This window comes from Megascapheus bottae, chromosome 26 (assembly GCF_031878675.1).
Source record: "Megascapheus bottae isolate mThoBot1 chromosome 26, mThoBot2.hap1, whole genome shotgun sequence".
In the NCBI taxonomy this organism is placed as follows: domain Eukaryota; kingdom Metazoa; phylum Chordata; class Mammalia; order Rodentia; family Geomyidae; genus Megascapheus; species Megascapheus bottae.
This window is the reverse complement of record NC_143534.1, coordinates 1,959,977-1,981,280: the sequence shown is the minus strand read 5'-3', so window position 1 is coordinate 1,981,280 and position 21,304 is coordinate 1,959,977. Positions and strand designations below refer to the sequence as shown.

At 53.1% G+C, this 21,304-nt stretch overlaps 1 protein-coding gene across 2 annotated transcripts in view; it reads left to right on the top strand.

Annotated features, from left to right (window-relative positions):
- The first annotated feature begins 500 nt into the window (after window positions 1-500).
- Nid1 (nidogen 1) overlaps window positions 501-21,304 on the top strand; it is a 43,195-nt gene continuing 22,391 nt past the window's right edge. For both annotated transcript variants that reach the window (XM_090318769.1, XM_090318770.1), the window contains exons 1-8: window positions 501-774; window positions 9,796-10,089; window positions 11,287-11,513; window positions 12,527-12,909; window positions 14,856-15,005; window positions 17,506-17,757; window positions 18,423-18,623; window positions 20,664-20,912. In XM_090318769.1, coding sequence (XP_090174895.1) covers window positions 538-774; window positions 9,796-10,089; window positions 11,287-11,513; window positions 12,527-12,909; window positions 14,856-15,005; window positions 17,506-17,757; window positions 18,423-18,623; window positions 20,664-20,912 — 1,993 coding nt within the window. In that variant the 5' untranslated portion in view covers window positions 501-537. The remainder of the gene's footprint in view (window positions 775-9,795; window positions 10,090-11,286; window positions 11,514-12,526; window positions 12,910-14,855; window positions 15,006-17,505; window positions 17,758-18,422; window positions 18,624-20,663; window positions 20,913-21,304) is intronic.

Below are 21,304 nucleotides of genomic sequence, written 5' to 3'. Positions count from 1 at the left end.
CGGCCTGGGGCTCCTCTCCAGGCTCCTCTCCGAGTCCGCAGGGCTGGCTGAGGTCTGGCCCCTTCCCCGGCCGTGGCTCTCCCGCCCGGCCTTCTCCCCTTCCTTCCTCACTCCCACCCTCCACCCGCGCCCGGTCGGTGCGCCCATCGCGGGGCGGTGAGCTCGGCCCGGGGCTCCCCTCCCGGGTCTCTCCGGACTCCCACCTCCCTCCTTCCAGGCCCGCCCCGATTCCGGGGGTCTCCCAGCTACAGCCGCCCCCCTCCGGGGCCGGGGACCCGCGGGTGAAGCCTCTCCGGGAGGAGCCCGGGGCGGCCCCGCGCCCTCCCCAGGCCCCGCGGCCGCGCCCGGCACGCGCGGGGGCGGACGGGCGAGGCGCCACCCCCCTCCTCCCCGCCTCCCCTCCTCCCCGGGGAGGGACCACCGCGGGGCGGGGGGCGAGGAGGGGCCGCCTCGGGCGTCGGGTTTCAGCCCGCCTCCCCGCGCGCGGGTCGGGCCGGACCTCCGCCGCGGCGCGCGCTCGAGACCTGGCCGGGGACGATGCGGGCCGCGGGCAGCCGGCGCGGGGCGGCGTGGACGCGGGCGCTGCGGGCGCTGCTGCTGCCGCTGCTGCTGCTGGCGGGGCCCGGGGGCGGCCTGGGCCGCCGCGGCCTCTTCCCCTTCGGGCCCGGGCACGGGGACCTGGAGCTGGCGGCCGGGGACGACGTGGTCTCCCCGGTCCTGGAGCTGCAGGGCCCGCTCCACTTCTACGACGAGCCGGGCGTCGCCTCGCTCTACGTGAGTCGGGGTGGGGCGCGGGGGCGCGGGGAGGCCGGGGTGGCGCGGGGACGCCGGGCGGGTGGGGATGCGGGGAGGCCGGGCGCCCGGCCTGGGCGCGGGGAGGCCGGGGTGGGGCGGCGGGGCGCGGGGCGCTGGGGCGCGGGGAGGCCGGGCGGGGCGGACGCAGGGCGCCGCACGGGTTCCGCGCTCCGCCGCCGCCCCGCCGTCGACGCCCGCGTTGCCGGCCCGCGCCGCTCGGGGGGCCCCAGCCGGGCTCCGCGCGGGCCCCTCTCCCCGTCGGCTCGCGTGTCTTGGTCCCGTCCTCCGTTGGGGGCCGGAGCCCCTGCGGGGCCGCGGCGGGTGTCCGGCGGGGAGGTGAGCCGAGCCCGGCTCCGCCCGCGGCCCCGCGCCGGCCTGGGCTCCGGATTCGCGCGGGCCGCCGCTCCGCTCCCGCCGGCCTCGCGTCGGAGTCCGGAGGTCAGGGCGGACGGCGCGGGGCGCCCCGGGGCCGGGCTTGTGCCGCCCGGCGCCCCCGGGCCCCAGCGCCGGCCGGGCCGCGTCCTCCGCCCCTTCGCCCCGCCGCCCCCTTCGCCCCGCCGCGCGCCCTCCCGAGGCCCTGGACGGCCCCGCCGGGAGCGCCGCCCGCCCTCTGCCCGAGCGAGCGCGCCCTTCACACGGCATGGTGGAGGGAGGTCACCAGCACTGGGCCCCACGTGCGCAGTACACACGACACACACGACACACACACGACACACATGACACACGAGACATACACCACACACGACACATATGACACACACGACACACGCGACACACACACGACACACACGACACATACGACACACACGACACACGACATACACCACATAGGACACACGCGACACACATGACACATACGACACACACGACACACAACATACACCACACACGACACATATGACACACATGACACACGCGACACACACACGACACACACGACACACACGACACATACGACACACACGACACACGACATACACCACACACGACACACGCGACACACACGACACATACGACACATACGACACACACGACACACAACATACACCACACACGACACATATGACACACATGACACACACACACGACACACACGACACAGGACACACACGACACAACACATGACACATACACCACACACGACACACACATGACACACACAACACACTAACGACAGGACACGACACATACATGACCCAGGACACACACGTTTGTCCATCAGCACAGACGAGCCAGGCTTCAGCTTGATTCCCCCGCCATGGCACTTCTCTCCCTGGGGGTTTTGCGTCTGGAAAATGTCATCATTCTCATGAAGAGTAATGTCACCGAGGCTCGTGGTGAGAGGCCCAGGGGTGGGACGTGGAACTGTGTCTCACGTGACGCGTGCTGGGTGGGAGTGAGCAAGGGCGGCTGTCTCTGGAATCCTGAGGATCTGGGATGGAAACCTGCCCGGGAAGTCCTGAGTTCAAGCCCCAGTACTGGCACATGTGGGCACCCCCCCACACACAAATACCCTGGGTGTGACAGGCGGAGGGCTTTTCTGGGGAAGGTCCTAGATACAGGACCCCCGTGGGCCCTGCAGGCGTCCTGTGTGGTGACATCTGGTCCCCTCTGGGACCAGCTCCTCTGCACACCCCTCTCCCAGGGTCTCATCAGAGCTTTCCCAGGAGTCCCGCTGCCTTTCCAATAAACTCAGCACTCCTTGGGTGAGGTTTTCAAAACTAATAAAGCTGTGCAGAGCCATAAAAACATTTCCTTCCTGTGACCGGAAGGTCCTCATCTCGGCTGGCCTCTGCTGATGGCTGGCCAGCAGAGGAATTCCTGGACTCCGACGACTACATTGTATAGTCAATCGTTTGTCTTTGATTCATAAAACTGAAAAAATGACCTCATTCTTGTTTAATGGATACAGTTGGTCGGGGAGGTAAAAATCCTTCATGCTGGGGAGAAAGAAAAGGATATCCTCAGCTAAAGAGGATTCATACTTCTGAGCACATCTCATCACACGCGCATGCACGCACACACACACCCCTGAGAGGAAACTGACCGGTCATGTTGGCTGGCCTACAGATGAAGTCAGATTGTTTCTGCTCTTCTAATTCTCATCTTTTTGTTTATAAAAGGAAGAGGTTTGACAAGATTATCTTCCATACCCGTTTTATCTTGGACATTAATATTTTCAGCAAATTAGTTTTAATAATTCCCCTTGACTTTATTATATTTTTTTAGTTAAATGACCCCACACTAAGCAAGTACATTGACCTTTTCAGGACGTTTCTGGTTGTTTTTTTAAACATGTACTCCTGTGTTAAGGTTATTCATCCCACAGATACTTGACTTACTTTTCTTTCACGTACCAACTCAAAGTTTTGGCTGTAGAGGTTGAAATAAGCCGTGTGTTTCTGCTCCTCCGAGCATCTATGGCATAATGTGGCCTAGGGATGCAGTAGTTGGACAGTCACGGATCTTTCCGTGTGCAGGTGGTAGAGGGCAGCTGTGTGGGGTGGGAAGGAGGCTGGAGTGAGGATCAGAGCTGCGGAGAGAGGGGCCCCACAGCTGAGCACGGGGGAATGGGCCGGGCCTCCCCTCTCCTTCCCAGCCTCCATCTGTGTTTCCTGAAATCCAGACCCTGGCAGTGCTTCTGCTCAAGCTCTCCCTACCTCTCCTGCTGCAGTCTGTCTCCCTAAGTCCAGGCCCCAGCCACCGGCCTTCTTTCTCTTCATGGACTGTGCCCATTCTTCAGGGACACAGCACAGCTCCCTAGGGCTGCACCATCCTGATGCAGAAACAGAAGGCCCAAAGCACTGAGCTTTCACCCTATCATGTCGACATTAAAATAAAGAGGTTGCTCATACCAAGCTCCCGTTGCACAATGAAGGCCCTGATCTCTGCACCCCAGCTGCTAAGGCAGCATTCTCTAGAGATTGCCTGATGGAGTAACAGCCCTCTCTCCCTCCCTCCCCAGTCTTCCTGGACAGGCCAGTAGTTGAAATGTGAAGTCCCACCCACCAGACCGAGGAGTGGGTACCTGTAGTCATAGACCTAGACGTGGAGGCAGGCAGGAGGATTCAAAGTGTGAAGCCAATTTGGGCTACATTGTAAGTCCCTGTCTGAAGAACACACTCAAAACCACGAATGTAGCCATGAGGAAGGAGGGTTTTAATGTGCCTCTCGCCAGCCGAGGGCAGGGACAGGAGCTAGGTGTAGATAGTGGGAGAATTGGGTGGGATGGGGGACAGAGGAAGGTCTGCGTGGAGTCCCAGCTGCAAATGCCGCCTGACCAGTCTTTACCTGAGCTCTGGTTCTGGCCTCATCACCTGAGGGGAGCGAGCTACTTTCCAAGAGATGATTTGTCCTCCTCCAGGGTGTGGGTTATTGTCCTCATGGGAGGTGGCCTGTCCTGCTGGACTCTGCTGCACGTGGAGGGAATTTCAGCCCTTGTCATTCTTACCCATCCCTCCTTTCTTTCCTGGAACCAAAGGTGATTAATTACAAAATTACTGTAGAGCAGAGACAAACAAAGTCGAAGCTGGGATGCTAAAGTTTTTCTCCTGCTTTAGTTCATTTGTGGAGGGCAGAACAGTCAGCACCTTTCAGCAAAAAAAAAAAAAAAAAAAGAAAAGAAAAAGAAAAAAGAAAGGGACACGTTGTATGTGCTTGGGCGAGAATCCCAGCGTTAGCCTTTGGCGCCTGTGAGAAATTCTTATCCCTGGATTTAGCCTGGTACCAGGTCCCCTGAGTCGGAAGCTCCCCGCAGTGTGATCTTCCCTCTCCTGGCTATGGTTTATGTTTCTGCTGTCTAACCATTTTCCTTTTGAGGGATGGAGGCCTTGGAGAGTTTTCACTGCAGGTTTTGTTTGCATGTCCTCACCCTGGCATGGGGCTACCTGCCCGCCTCAGGCATTAGGAGAGTCTCCCACCCCCTCCCAAGTCTCGTCAGACCGTAACTGGATTGAGTTGAAAGGATGCTTCTCTCCTTACCTCGCGCTGTGCTTCACATTCACTTGGTAATTCTACGGCTTCCGTGGCTAAATTGAAACCAGAGCTGTTTCTGTGGCTCCTTAGGGTTCATGGGACACACTTGCAGTGCGGGCTTGGCTATATTCCATCGCCTCCCCTCACTCCCCCACACACCAGGAACAGGATGTCATTAATGCCACCTCACTCGGTCCACAGACGCGACCTCTGCTTAGAGCAGTACTCTGCCCACTGTATCCCTGCTCTTCCTTCAGGAAGACTACTGCTGGGCTCCTGGAAGCCACAAAGATGGCTTTTGTCTTCCAGGACATGTGAATTATGAGGCGATTGAGGCCCAAAACGAAGGCAGTTGTTGGTGTGTAAAGCGTCTGCATTTAGACTTTCTCCAGAGATCTAGGCAGTGTGTAGCTTACAGGGAAGAAAGGAGTTGGAAGGAGGGAGACAGGAAGTGCCTTTTAGAAATGGAACGCCCCTCCATTCTAAGTTTGTAACGCTGTCTCCCCCCCCTTGTCAGTTGGTGAAAACAATCCTGTAAGTGGTTCCAGCTGTTTCCTATGCAGCGCTTTTGTGCCCAGGCTTTTGTGGTATAATTGACTTGAGCGGCTTGAGTGACAAGGCAGCTTGTTGGCTGTGTGTTGGAGTAAGTGGTAGACCACGAGGTGGTACTTTGCTAAAGAGCACCTCCTCCAGGTGAGGTGACGCTGGAAGCAGGATTCCAGGGCCAGAGCTGCAGTTCTGGAAAGAGATGGCGCGACGTCTAGGGAAATGAAGTTATTCCTGCCCCCATTAAAGAATTAAAAGGTAAACAGAGTAAGTTTACTGAAAGTGAAAGGAAAGTCATGAAAGAAAATAGAGGCCAGGAAATTAGAGTCCATTGAGTCCTCCCTCCCCCTTTATAGGTAGGCAGTTCACATGGCCCCTGGGCTTTCCCACTCACCACTCCATGGCTTGTACACGTGCAAACCCCACTCTTTTCACTGGTTGAGTGACACCAGGGAATTATGGGGAGACGCGTTCGAGTGAGAACACACATTATGGGAAGAAGCTGCATTTGAGCAGGAACCCAAGGTACTATGGGAACTCGAGGCTCCAGGATGGGGCCCCTGTTATCAGCTGGGCTTGCTGTCCATCTCGTTTCATCCATAGCTACCAGTTTCACCTCTCAGATACTTTGTGACAAGTAAATTTCCACTCCTTAATACAAAATCAACAAAAATTCCATGGAGGCAGTATTTGGTTAGCTTGACAACAAAAGAATGTGGTTACAGTGCTAATTTAGTAATTATTGTTGCCATAATATAGCCGCCTTATAATGATGATGTATCTGTGGTTATCATTATTTCTCTCAATAATTCAGACAGGTTTTGCACTGTATTTCGCAAGCAGCTCACTGGGTGCTTTGGGGAGTCAGGGCGCTGGCCCAGTGGTGAAGGGCAGACTTTGAATGTCCAGGCTGTTGGCTTCCGCTGAGAAGAGGGGGAGGGGCGAGGGGCATTAAATAAGGACAGTTAAACAGGGCCCACCATGCGGAGTGTGAAGAGTTGTAAGCCATCTAAACACTTTCCCAGCACATGTAAACTCTAAATTCATTCAGCTTTTCATTCATCAGCATTCCTACCAGAGCAGAAGTCTGGTCTCATAGCCCAGATGTATTTTTCTTCTTCCACTAGCATAGATTTAGGAAAGGGAATACTAGAAACTGCTGTGTAATGCTTTTGTTTGATTTTTTTTTCCTCTTGACTGCGGGGTACACTGTTGGGTAGCCTCCAGGCTCTGCAACACTTGATTAACTTTAATGATTAGATCTGCTTTGGTCAGCACTACCAGCTCAGAACCAGCTTGCCCCGTGCAAGGGAGAGGGGAGGGGAGGACCGGGAGGGGGTGCCACATGGGGAGGGAAGGCAGCCCTACTTGCCTTTTTTAGTGTCATGCCCCAGAATTTTGTGGTTGCCAAGAACCATACCAAGAAGCTTTCCCTGTACGTTTTCCGCGAGGTCATTTTGTGAGTCCAGGGTCATTCCATCGCCCCTTCCTGGTCCCAGAGACAGAGTGAGGCTCAGAGATGCCTCTCCTGGCAGCGTGAGTTTTGGCTCATCTATCAAAACCATTGGTAAACTTTCAGTCGTATTTGTTCTCTGCTTGAAAGACCTGAACTCGCTTTTTTATTTTTTTGTTTCTGGACTCGCTCCCTGCTGGTGCTCTACCAGCCGAGCTGTGCTTCCAACCTGAACTTCCGTTATAGAAAAAAAAACTTAAGCATCGCAGCTTGAACAAGTGTTAATTTGTGACCAATAACATTGTATTTGGCTCCCCTTAGATTACCTTTATGAACTTCCCATAACATTTTATTTCATTGTAACTATGTCAATATATCTCAAGCCTTTCTAAAAAGCAGAATAGCAAGATAGATCTTACCCAAAGTATAATTGCTTAATAATGTCATAAATCTGTTTACTTTTTTAAATAAAGGCTATGTACAGAGGGATTCTAGTTATATATAAGTCAGGTAATGAGTATATTCCTTTTCTTTCTTTCTTTCTTTTTTTTTTTCATGGGTCATGGGGCTTGAACACAACCTGGGTGCTGTCCCTGAGCTCTTTAGCTCAAGGTTACCACCCTGCCCTTGAGCCAAGCCCCACTTCCCATTTTCTAGAGGTTAGAGATAAGGGTCTCAGGTTCTTTTGTGTCCAGGCTGGCTTTGAACCTTGATCCTCAGATCTCAGCCTCCTGAGTAGCTAGGATGGCAGGCGTGAGCGACTGCTCTGGGCTCCTCATTGGATTTTCTTTGAGTAGCCCAGCTGTTGAACTAGCTATTGCCCCTCATCCACCCCCCAAGTGAATCTATTAAAGAAGTCTGGTCCTTCAGAATGTCCCTATTGTACTTTAGACCTCGCTGATTGCCTCCTGTGGAGACATTTACAGTGTTCTTCCTCTCCCCTATTTCCGGCCGAGTCAGACTCTTGCATTCCTGTAGACGCCCTCCCTGTAGCGTCAGGGTCTTGGTGTGCCTTGTGGCAGTGATTTAGAGACCTCCCTCTTCCTCGGAGCCCAGCTTGGCCCCGCAGATCACGTCCCGTTTCCAGAACAGCCTAGGTACACAGATTTGGCCCGCGTGGAACGCTCTTGCCCTGCATGCTGGTCCAGAGGCTGGAGGGATGGGGTCAGGATGGGGTCCACTGCAGCAGTGAGGGAGGGAACAGGCTCACCCGCCCTGCAGGCAGGAAAGAGGAGGAATGGGTGGGGCCGGGGGTAGGAGAAGACAAATTAAAAAAGGGGAGCCTTCTAGGTTTGGGGGATCACACCAGCCTTGCAGGGCCTCCCCACCTCACCCCGTGAGGAGAGTCATGTGGGGGGAGAGGGAATACTGTTCACCAAGTTCGCATTCATTGAAATAGCTTCTGGGAAGAAGCTGGAAGTTAGGAATGCAGGGTGACTTCCCCTGCAGTGCCCTGCACCCTCCTCACAGGCTGAGTTTTGTAACTACCCAGAATGATGCTAGTGACCGCTCCCGGGTGGGCTCTGACTGAGGCTTTTGCAGCTTCTGGATCCTTGCATAAATCTTGGACTTCCAGGCCAGAATTCCGCATGAAAATAGCAACAGTCTGGCGCCCAGATCCCTGGTAATAAAAGCATTTTCAAAATTCCTGGGCTGATCTAAATTGCACTGGGAAACAGCTTTTTAAGACTGAGCTGTCTGGATGTGGCTTCCCTTGAGATCTCTGGCCACTGCCAACTTTGGGGGTTTGAGAAAGCCGCAGCCACTGCTCTCTCACTGCAGCCCCCCTCCTACTCCTGCTTAGCCCAGGAGGTGTTTGTGCTCAGAGGTTTGCATGTTGCAGGTAGTGTCTTGCTTCCCATCACCAGGTGGTGATGGGAAATAGGTCACCTGAGGAGTGTATTTTTCTAGAATTTTCTATAGGATTAGATGCTAGGAAGTCTTCTGGAACAGGTAAACTGCCAGTGGCTGTTAGCTATTACTTTTCTGGATTCATCTAGGCACAATGCAGATTTTCTTCTTGCTCTTGCTCTTCCTTGTCCTTCTGTCTCAGTTCGGGGCCTCGTACTTGCTAGGCAGGCCATTCTAGCACTGGTTGCTTTTGAGATAGGGTCTTGTTTCTTGCTCAGGCATATACCTAGACGGTGATTCACTTATTTTAGCTTACTGCTGTAGCGTGGATGAGAAGTGCACTGCTACATCCAGCTTCTGCTGTTGAGATGGCCTGTCGTGGGATTTTCTGACTGGGTTGGCCTAAATCTTGGTTTTCAAAGTAAGTTTGTGATTACAGACACAAAACCCCGGCGCCTCATCATCATCTGTTAATGTCTTCTATCCCCTCTTTGAACAGTAAATTAATTCCTCTAAGCCAGGCACTAGATCCCTCCCCACATTGTACCCACAGCCACAGTGTGGAGTGACTGATGATTCCATTTGCTCACTAAGTATGCAAGGCTTTAATTATGACTTATGTACCTAGTGCCAGTGACTCATGTTGTAATCCTAGCAACCCAGGTGTCTGAGATCTGAGGATCATAGTTTGAAGCCAGCTTGGGCAGGAAAGTTCATGAGACTCTTAGCTCCAATTCACAATAACACCAAAAAAGAAATAGAGCAGATGACTCAAGTGGTAGAGTGCTAGCCTTGAGCAAAACAGAGCTTAGGGACAATACTGAGGTCCTGAGTTCAAGTCCCAGGATTGGCACCAAAAAAAAAAAAAAGACATGTTTGGATACTACTTGTCAGTTAAAAAAAAGTCACCTAAAATCACGTGGGGGGCACACACTTGCTCACGTCATGGTGACTGGCACATGTGAGTCGTATCCTGTGACCGTTGCCTGTGTGTTGTCCGCCAGTCTGTCTTGCTTGGGAGAAGACAGGCTTGACCATTCAGGCTCATGGCACATCCCAGGTCTGCTGCGTGTTACTTGGGGTGTGCCTGCATTGCAGTTCTGCGGTGGGGCTCAGCCCCCTGAGGAGCGGGGGTCCTCTCCACAGCCCCTCTAACCATATTGGGTTTCATCCAGGTCACTACCAATGGCATCATTGCCACCAGCCAGCCACCAGCCATGGAGTCCCACCCTGGCCGCTTCCCGCCCACCTTTGGCACGATTGCGCCCTTCCTGGCAGACTTGGACACTACTGATGGCGTGGGGAAGGTGTACTATCGTGAGGACCGGTCCCCCTCTGCCACCCGGCTGGCGGCCGAGTATGTCCACAGGGGGTTCCCGCATAGCTCTTTCCAGCCCACGAGCGTGGTGGTCGTTACGTGGGAATCTGTGGCCCCCTACCAAGGGCCGAGCCCTGCCCAGGAGGGCCAGGTGAGTACTTCAGGAGGGGGGCACTTGGCACTTCCCGTGCTGCTCCTGGGCCCAGCAAGGCTAGGGAGTTGGTCAAGATAAAGTCTGGTTGGGCACTGGATTGCCGGTCCAAAAACAACTCCCTAAGCTCAGTGTGTATCGCACATTTGAACACGATCTAAGGAGACCATTGCGTGGCAGAGACAGGGTTGGGCCGACCCCAGGCTCTCTGACTGCCGGTGGCTGACAGTAGGACCTGAGTTTCTGATTGGATGCCTGATGACTATGGAATCATGACCTCAGGCGCTCCTGAGCAGGATGGTGTCTCGGCGCAGTGGCGCAGTGGCGCAGTGGCCGGGACAGGCTTGCAGGGCAGATGTGGCCCCGAGGGGCTGGGCAGCTGAGGAGGTGGACAAACCAGCTCCAGACCTGAGGCAGTTTGGGGGCCAGGTCTCAGTGTTTCCTTGGAAACAAGATTGCTCTGTGCGGTTAGGATTGCAGGTGTGAGCCCCCAGCCCAGTTCCCATGGCTCTGGCCATGCCGCCTTCCCGCCTTCAGACTGGACACAGAGCGACTGCAGCACCGGGAAATCTGGGATAGGCCTGTGGGACGTGCTTTGCTTTGCTGTCCTTGCATGTCCTCCCAGCTCTTGCTGCTACTTGGCCGTCTGTCACCTCCACCCCTCCTCGCAGTTCCCTGATATGCCATCCTTTTCTTCTCACCCAGTGTTTGACACAATGCCATCTCCCCAGCCTCTGCAGGTTGCAAGCTCCTCCTGCTGAATGTGGGCCTTGAACTCAGGGCCTGGGTGCTGGCCTTGAGTGCTTTTGCTCAAGGGTAGTGCTCTACCGCTTTAAGCCACAGCTCCACTTGTAGTTTTTAAGTGATTAATTGGAGATGAAAGAGTTTCACGGGGACTTTTCTGCCCAGTCTAGCTTTGAACCATGACCTTCAGAGCTCAGCCTCCTGAGTAGCTGGCTTTACAGGCGTGAGCCACCGGTGTCCCCTTTGGTTAACCTTAAGTTCACAGTTATTCAGAGTATACGCAATCCTTAATCAGGAAGTTTCATGTTCACATTATAGGGACAGTTCAGCATTGCTACTGAGAAATAGTTGATTCTTTTGGACTAAAGTGAGAACTTAGTTACTGTCCTTAGTGAGAGGCATGCTTTGAAATGGGTTTGCTGCTGGGTAATGAATTTTCCCGTATCTTCACAGAGAAACACGTTCCAGGCTGCCCTGGCCTCCTCCAATTCCAGCTCGTATGCCATTTTCCTTTATCCTGAGGAAGGTTTGCAGTTCTCCACAACCTTCTCGAAGAAGGACGAGAAGCCAGTGCCTGCCATGGTTGCCTTCAGCAAAGGTTTAGTGGGATTCCTTTGGAAGAGTGATGGAGCATATAACATATTTGCAGATGACCAAGAATCCATTGAAAATTTGGCCAAGTATGCTTTCTTTGTTCTTTGTGCATTTTCCCCTGAATAATATTTTGCCAAAGAAGATATAGTAGGCATTGTAGATCCTTACCTAAAAACATCTTTGTGGATGTAGATTGGTACATAGTTTGTTATATTATGAAATACCATTTTTTGGGTAGGCTGAAAGGGATATACTCAGCATGAAAAAGTAGCAAGTTCACTTTTTAGATACTCCATTTAAACTGTTTCTAGGCCAGTACTGGTTGTTCACCTTACGCCTGTAATCGTAGCTATGCAGGAGGCTGAGATTTGAGGATCACCGTTCAAAGCCAGCCCCGGTACAAAAGTCCATGAGACTTTTAGCTCTTGTTAACCAGCAAAAAACCAGAATTGAGATGTAGCTCAAGTGGTAAAGGGCTAATTTTGAGTGAAAAAGCCACATTAAAAAAACTCCTGGGCTGGGAGTTTGGCCTCGTGGTTAAAGTGCTTGTCTAGCATGCACGAAGACCCGGGTTCGATCCCTTGGTACCATATATATAGAAAAAGCCGGAAGTGGCGCTGAGGCTCAAGTGGTAGAGCTCTAGCCTTGAGAAAGTCCAAGGACAGGGCTCAGGCCCTGAGCTCAAGCCCAGGACTGACAAAAAAAACAAAAAACAAAAAAACAAACAAAAAACCCAAAACTCCCAAAGCAAAACTCCAAACAACCATTCTACCACCTCTGCTATAACTGGAGTTAAGAGTCTCATGGACGCCATAGCCTTCCAAGGTCACTTTGATCATGGGGAAATGTCAAGGGTTTTAGGAGCTCTGTGTGACGATCATAGACAAGCATGAGGAAAATGAATGACCTCAGATCAAGGTCAGGCACGTGGAGAGTCTTCTCGGTGTTCCGGCGTGCTGGTGTGGGGTCTGGGCTGGGAAGGCTGTGGTGACCAGGGCAGGGGCTGTGTCTTCCTGTGCTCTGGCCCCTGTTGTGGCTGGTGTGGGCTGCTTGGTTCGGAGGCGCTGGCTTGTTCTCAAGAACCCTTCCTTTTCTGTAGGAGCAGCAACTCCGGCGCTCGGGGTGTGTGGGTGTTTGAGATAGGGAGTCCGGCCACGGCTAGTGGTGTGGTGCCTGCAGACTCGAACCTGGGCCTTGATGACACCACGGAGTACGCCGACGAGGATGAAGACTACTTCATGGTGACCCCGTCTCTGGGCCTGGAGGACGTGAGCACGTTTTCCTTCCTCTCCGAGGCTGCCCGGAGGGGAGGCGCTGGCACACACAGTGTGCCCAGGGTCCTCTCCCCAGGCCACAAGGCGACCCAGAGGCCTCCACGGTCCCCGGTGGAGAGGGCCAGGGCCAGGTCCTTCCAGCTGCCCGTGGAGACGTTTCCCCAGAAACACATCATCGACGTGGATGAAGTGGAGGAAACAGGGGTTGGTAAGACACTGAAGCGGCTGCTGGGGTGCCGGTGTGTGGGTGGGCGGGGTGAAGGGTGAGGCCCGGACAAGGAGAGAGGCCCTGTAGCGTCGGCACTCGGGGCCATGGCTGGAGCCTGGGGAAGAAGGACACACACACCTTCCATTCCGCCCCTGGTGAGGAGAAACACGCCTTGAAAATCCCCTTGAAAATCTGATCTCCTTGTTTGTGACTTCTGGGAGACCAGAGATGTGTTCGTCCACCTGAACAAACATCTTAGCTGAGCTCCTCCTGTGTCTTGGCGTTAACATTTGTTTCCTCTTGGTTCTGGAATTGCTGATTCTTTTTCCTTCCAGCTCCTATGAGTTGCACAATGAGTTGTGAAGATTTCCAAATTCAAAATAAGCAGATCTTCTTTTAGTAAAGAGAGTCTTACAGTGTAATATCTTCTCCTCAGCCCTAGTAGCTGAGGGTTTAAAAAAAGTTTGCAGGGGGGGCTACATTTTGAGGAAATGTGCAAATAATCTGAGCATGCTTTGATGTGTCTCATGAGAGAGATTCAGACCGACAGAGTTCATTTTTCCCCCCTTTCTCTCAAGGTTGAAATGTAACCCCCGAGCCTCCAATGCAAGGATTGGTTCAAGCTTTCAAACGTCACGGCTTCTGCTGAGAGGCCTTGTTAGTGTGTCCTTCACTTCTTCGTGTTTCTTCTTGCCTGTTCCATGTCTCACACCAGCAGTCAGATGTGTCTGTTCTTAACAAGTTGCCCAACCTTGGGCAAGCTGGCATGCATGCTGGCCGGCGTGCACGCTGGCTGGCCTGCTTACTGACTTCTGAGGCCCAGGGACAAGTTGCATAATGTCAGGACAAGGCCTTCGCCTCTGCCCCGGTCTCCTAGGGGCGATTTCTGAATCACTCAGGACTGTAGCTGTGCTCAGTTCAGGATCCTCTCCCCAGTGTGGATTGTGTTTTCTGTAGATGTAGAGTTTTGAGTCTTATCTGAGTTCTTCCCTCTGAGCTCCTCTTTTCTGAAACCATTGCATTTAAGTGTGACTGTGTGCAGGCCCCCCCCCCCCACCCAACTTGACGCTATATACCACCAGACACTGGGGAAAGCCTCCATTGCACCGGAAGTGTATCTGTCAGATGTTCTTCTCTCCGTCCAAACAAGCGATTTCTCTGAGCTTATTGGCAGCACATTCTTAGTATTTCTGAGTAGTTGTCCTCAGATCTGTGGGCCGGCAACAGCCCTCGGAGAGAGAGCTGCTCAGCTTGCCCCGCTCAGGCCCTGTGCCTGCTCCGCCCAGAGCGTTTCCTTGAGGCTCCAGTCATAAAGAGAGCATCACCCCCTCTGTGCTTTTGAACTTGAGTCCAAATTAATTTGCTCTAGATGATTGAAGTTAATGGACTGCTTCACGATTCTAGCAAAATATATGTGGGAGGTAAAACCTTAACCTAGGGAGAGATTCCTTTTGATTCTTATGTCAAAGGCTTTTAGGCCTGGTGTAATGAAGGAGTTTTTCCTGATTAGCTTTTGCACATCAGAAATTCTGAATCATTCCTGCAGAAACAAGAGGAGGTTTGTTTGCTTGTTTTTTTTTCTTTTGGCCAGTCCTGGGGCTTGAGCTCAGGGCCTGAGCACTATCCTTGGGCTTTCTCAAGGCTAGAGCTCTGCTACTTGAGCCACAGTACCACTTCTGGTTTTTTTCTATGTATGTAGTACCAAGGAATGGAACCCAGGTCTTCATGCACAGTAGGCAAGCACTCTACCGCTAGGCCACACCCCCAGCCCCTCTCAGCTCCTTTGAGACTGTCTGCATGTGGCTTGAGGAATGGAGCCACCCCATTCCCTGCACAGTGGGCTTTGAGGGTCCAGTCGGGCCTTCGTGCTAGGATGGAGCTGTGGGTGACCTTCTCCTGGGAGTCCTGGCAGCGCTGACAGGCGTGCTGCTCTTTTCTCCCAACAGTGTTCAGCTATAACACAGATACCCGGCAGACCTGCGCCAACAACAGACACCAGTGTGCTGTGCAGGCCGAGTGCAGGGACTTTGCCACCGGCTTCTGCTGCCGCTGCGTAGCTGGCTACATGGGCAACGGCCGCCAGTGTGTGGCAGAAGGTAACTGGCTTCTGGGGGTGGGCAGTGCCCTCGTGCTGGGCGTTCCGGGGATGTCTGTCCCCCAGGGCCGCTTCTTTGCCTCCAGCACCTCCCAGGCCCCAGGCGGTGACCGTGGTGGAAATGTTGGGTGCTGGTGCAGGTGCAGGATGGTTGCCACCTGTCTTGCTCTTCAGGCCATGTCTTTATCCTCCCAATCTCTCCAGTTCTTTCTTCTGAGACAGGGTTTCTGGGGTGCAGGCTGGCCTCTGGCATGAGTCTCTCCAGTTCCATGTGCTGTGGTATTGTTATTTTTCTTGGAGGTATTGGGGTTTGCGCTCAAGACTTGGCTCTTGTTAGGGTAAACAGGTGCTCTACCTCCTGAGCCATGCCTCTGACCCTTTTTGCATCTTATTTTTTAGAGGTGGGAATCTTGCTTCCCCTCCCCCCCACCCCGTTGCCTCTGAATAGCTGGAATCACAGGCATATGCCACTATTTCTATCTTACGTGAGAGAGGGTGTCACTAACTTCTATTTTTCCCAGGTTAATCTCAAACTTTTCATATCCTGACCTTTGCCTCGTAAGTGGCCAGAACCACCGTAGTACCTCAACCTCTTTTTTTTTTTTTTTTTTTTAATCTTTGCCAGTCATGGTGTTTGAACTTGGGGTCTGGGCACTGCCCTGAGCCTTTTTGCGCTCAAGGTTAGCGCTCTACCACTTGGGCCTCCATGACACTTCTGGGTTTTCCTGAGTAGCTTATTGGAGATAAGTCTCAGGACTTTTCTGCTGGGGTCGGCTGCACACAGCTAATAGATCTCTGTCTTCTACCTAACTCTTCGTGGCTGCTACACCTCACAGGGCCACTGAAGCATGCCTAAGACCAGGGTTTGTAGTGGGTGCAGTTTATTCCTCTGCTCCTCCTTCCTGTGTCCCAGAAACCACAGCCAGCATGCAGCCCTTGATGGGTGTGTCTCAGTTAACCCAGGGTACTAAGCTCTCTGTGGGGCCAGTGCCAGAGGGCCCTGTATGGTTGCTGAGGTCAGCCACCACTGGGACCAGCCGGTCCTGGGGCTCGCAGAGGATTGTGGGGAGCTCATTTCAGGTGACATGAGAGGGCTGGGTACTGGGTCACTCAGTGTGACCTCTGTAGCCACAGACCAGAATTTAAACAAAAGCTATAGAATGCTCCACACTGGGCCTTCTCATGTCACACTCTACCTTTTGAGCCATTTCTCTTGGCCTTTTGGTGGCTCATTGGCAATAAGAGTGTCCCAGACTTTCCTTGCTGGGCTGGCTTTGAACCTTGATCCTCAGATCTCAGCCTCCCACGCAGCCAGGATTACTGGTGTGAGCTGCTGGTGCCTGGCTGGTTACTGAGTTAGCGTGCAGAAAAGAAAAGAAGAAGGAAGTCTTTTGGGGTCATAAAGGGAGGTTTTTAAAATGTTAACCTTTGGCAACAAAAGAAAATGTAGTGTGTTTTTCAAATGAGTTTTGAAGGATTCTTTTAACTTCTTTCAAGTAATTTTTTTTTTAAATTGCCTTCCAAATTCCATTCCCCCAGAGGTGTGTGCCTCTGCCTCTTTGTGGGAGGCCTGGTTTCTGTATCTCTCCACCCACCCTTGGACAGTCTTCTGGGATCTACAGTGAACACTTACTCTTAAAGAGCTACCTTCTGAACTCTATTCCCAGCCCGTATCAGCTGAGAATGTCCAGCAGCTGTTTGACAGCAAGCTTAATAGGACAAGTCTTGACTTTCTTTCTGTGTGCACCTTGTAATAGTACAGGGTTACATACTTGCAGGAATCTTGCTGCTTGAAAGTGGTTGGTTTTTTTTGTTTTTGTTTTTGTTTTTTCCCTTGCTCAGGGGTTTGGTGGAGAGGGTTTGCTGGGTTTCCTGAACTTGGCTTTCTGGCTTGTTTGTGCAGTTATTCTGAGGATGCATTTTTGGATTCTTTTCCTGTTAGCCAGGGCTGCCACGCTAGAACTAACATATGCCCAGCTACTCGGGGGTCACGTGTGTGCTGGCTGCTCTGTAATCCTGTCCAGCATCTCAGGCACACACAGTAGAAGACCAGAGATAGCTTTTAGGTCCAGGCCCATCTAGATAAGATGATTCGGGGGGTGTGTGTGTGTGTGTGTGTGTGTGTGTGTGTGTGTGTGTGTGTGTGTGTGTGACTGTGACTGTGACTGGGGCTGGCCCTCAGAGAATGGGGTTCATCCCCCAGTTCTAGGCAGGTGCTATACCACTTGAACGATGCCTCCAAGCTCTTTCTGCTTTGGTGGATTCTGCATTTCTGCCTCATCCAGCCTGACTTCCTGCACAGTGGAGACTTCAGGTGCATAGCCCTACACCCAGCTAGCCTTGAGTCTCAGAGCTCCTGATCTCTGCCTCCCATCGGCAGGTGTGAGCCCCCACTTGTGACTGTGTGGTAGCACTGACTGTACAAAGAGAACGGCCCTGGTCCTGCGGGCCTCGCCACCGTGGTGCTCGCAGGCCCCGCCTGCCTCACTGCTGTGTTTCAGGCTCCCCGCAGCGCGTCAACGGCAAGGTGAAGGGAAGGATCTTCGTGGGGAGCAGCCAGGTGCCCGTGGTTTTCGAGAACACCGACCTCCACTCGTACGTGGTGATGAACCAGGGCCGTTCCTACACGGCCATCAGCACAGTCCCCGACACCGTGGGCTACTCCCTGCTGCCCCTGGCGCCCATCGGAGGCGTCATAGGCTGGATGTTCGCGGTGGAGCAGGATGGCTTCAAGAACGGCTTCCGCATCACTGGTAACTCACTCGCGGGGAGGCTCATGGGCAGGTGTGCGGTGGAACAGAGGCCTGGGCGGGGATGGGGCCGGAGCTCTGTCTGCAGACGCCTTCTCAGAAGCAGGTTGTCTGAAGACTGGCGGTCCTGTAGTTCTTCCACACTTGAGTAGCCGGGTGTCCGTGGCTCACGCCTTCCATCCTGGCCATTCAGGAGGATTGCGATTTGAAAATTATCTGGGCAGGAAAGTCTGTGAGACTCTTCTCTCCAGTCAACCAGCAGAACCTCCAGAGTGGAGGTGTGGCTCGAGTGGGAGAGGACTAACCTCGAGTGAAAACGCTCAGGGACAGCTCTCAGGACATAAGTTCAATCCGCAGGACCAGCACACTCACACACACACACTCACACACACACACTCTCTCTCTCTCTCTCTCTCTCTCTCTCTCTCTCTCTCTCTCTCTCTCTCTCTCTCTCTCTCTCTCTCTCTCACCATTGACCTGGACCTCCGAGGGCCATGTTCTGACCCAGGAGCAGGAGTTTCTCGGTGGAGACCTAGGTGTCTCCACAGAGCACGGAAAGTCAGCGTGTCATCAGTGGGTGCTGTTGAGTACCACGAAATGCTGTGATTCTGAGTCTGCCAGGAAGGGCCCTGGCTGGGCAGAGGGTGACCCACCATCTCATTTTCCAGGGGGCGAGTTCACCCGTCAGGCCGAGGTGACCTTCGTGGGGCACCCGGGAAAGCTGGTCGTCAAGCAGCAATTCAGCGGGGTGGACGAGCACGGGCACCTGACCATCAACACGGAGCTGGAAGGCCGCGTGCCCCAGATCCCGTTCGGCTCCTCAGTGCACATCGAGCCCTACACGGAGCTCTACCACTACTCCAGCTCGGGTGAGTGCCGAGGGCCCGGTGTGGGGCGTGCCCGCCCGGGGAGGGGGGGAGTACTGGGAGAGGGGGTGGGGGAGGAGGGGAGGGCGAGCCCCGGGGAGTGCAGGCCTGGGTACTGGGTGCTCCTGACCCCTCTGTGCCTTCCACACTGCCCTGGGCACCTGTGGGATTTGGAGAGGGGACACACAGATCTGCCCTAGTTACAGCACTCCACCCTCACGTCTAGTCATCAGACACACTTGGTGAGAAGTTGGAAAACAGAGCATAGGGTAACGAATTCACGAAGCCTGAACACGGTCACTAAACTCAGGTGTATTTCAGTCTCTCACATTTACCCTCTGTCTATACCTTCTCCAGATATTCCTGCAGTCCATAATCCATGAGAGAATAGTATAACTGGGTTATGTTTGGTGTCATTTGTAGCTCTTATGACTTCACTTACTCTCTCCTTGGTACCTAATTTCAACTTAACAGAAAAATTGAAAACAGTGCAAGCAATTTTCATACTGTTTACCTGACCTTACCAGCAGTTAATGTTATACACACGATGCAACTCTTTTCCTAACTATTTGACATTTCAGCCCCTAAATATTTCCTGTGTTTTTGAGAAAAGCAAATGCATTCTCTAATATACTCATTTTGTTATTTTAAAAGTCAGGAAATGAGGGCCAGGAGTTTGGCCTAGTGGTAGAGTACCGCTTGCCTAGCATGCATGAAGACCTGGGTTCGATTCCTCGGTACCACATACATAGAAAAAAGCCGGAAGTGGTGCTGAGGCTCAAGTGGTAGAGCTCTAGTCTTGAGAAAGTCCAAGGACAGTGCTCAGGCCCTCAGCCCAAGCCCAGGACTGGCAAAAAAAAACAAAAAAAAGTCAGGAAATGTGTCATTGATTGATACAATGCAGTTATGTAATTTACAGTCCAGGGTGTTGTTTTTGTTTGTTTAACTAAAATTGCAGTCAGATTGCACTGTTGGATCTTCACCTTTCTGTTAACATCAATTTGTATGTATTTCTCAGTTTCTGTAAATGGCCTTGGAATCAGTCCTGTTCTATTGGCTGGCTGTTAACATAAACCATTCTTGTGTTCCTTAAGGCTGAGGTTATTTCCCATTTTCCCACTCATGATGACTTAAATTATTGGCACAAATCTTGGCCAGATTTCTGACTTTTCCAAGAACCTGTTCTTAGAAACAGTTAGGTAGTGAGTCAAACGGTTTGAAGGCTTCAGATGTTTGAAGGCTGCCGTTAGACGGCTGTGTGGAACCAGGCAGCCTGCTTGAGCCCTTAGGGGTCAGCAGGAGGGCATGGCGTGGCAGAGGGCTTACTGTATTTTCTGTTTCTCCCTTGCCTTGCAGGCTTGCACTGCAGAGCCCACACATACAAAGAGTCCTTTATGCGCTGAGGAAGGGGAGGAGGGTCGAGCACACGGCCCCACTGCAGCCCTCCCGAGTGGGCGGCTTGTCTCTTCTACTGAGCTTTGCTCATGATGCTTTAGAGTGGTGCCTCCCAAACTGGCAGCTAAAACTCATTGCATTTATTTTTCTTCTCTTTTTTGGAGGTACTGCTAGGCGGACCCTCCCACTGCCCCTGTGTTCCATTGGTTATTTTCCAGGCGGGATCCTGGCAGGCCTGCACAGCCTGGCTGTCAGCTCTTGTGCTTCTCCTGCTCACAGGGGAAGATACGTGGGTGCCACAGCTCCCGGCCTTGATTTGAGATGGAATCCAGAGAATAACAATAATAATTATAATATAATATATATAATTATTATTATCATTATCATTATTTTACTTGAGTTGTCTGTGAACCATAATCCCCTCTGGCTCTCCGCTTCTGGAGAGTCACTTGATGCCAAAAGCTACGCGTTTGATACCCCGAAGAGATGGAGTAAATGAAAGGACATTATGTCCAGGCCCAGCAGCTGGCCTCTCCGAAGCTGTCCTCCTGGTCCACCCTCGGTGCGTGACCACAGGGACTGCTCAAAGCCCCGAGGAGAGCTCCTTGCCCATGTCACCGTGTCCCCTGGCTCCCTCCTGTCTTCCAGTGATCACGTCATCCTCCACCCGAGAGTACACAGTGACAGCGCCGGGACAGGACGGCGCTACGCCCTCCCACACCCACACCTACCAGTGGCGGCAGACCATCACCTTCGAGGAGTGTCCCCACGACAACGACGCACAGCCCGCCCTGCCCAGCACGCAGCAGCTCTCGGTGGACAGCGTCTTCGTGCTCTACAACCAGGAGGAGAGGATCCTGCGCTACGCACTCAGCAACTCCATCGGGCCTGTGAGGGGTGAGGACCCAGGGACCCCTGGCAGGCTGCCACCGCCCTCAGACCTCAGATGTTAGCAGTTTGCTTGCTTTCTCACCTTCTCTCTCTCCCTCCCTCCCCCCCTCTCGCCAGTGGTGGGGCTTGAACTCAGGGCCTGGGCACTGTGCTTGGACAAGGCTAGTGCCCTGCCACTTTGAGCCACAGCTCCCCTTCTGGTTTTCTGGTGGTTCATTGGACATGAGGGTCTTGGATTTTCCTGCCTGGGCTAGCTTCAAACCATGATCTTCGGATTCCATCCTTCTGAGTAGCTGGGGGACAGGCCTGAGCCAGCAGGATCTTCCTCTTTATATTTTGAATTGGCCCATTAATAATTTTGCATCTCGGGGGCTGGTAAGGTGGCTTCATGGTAGAGT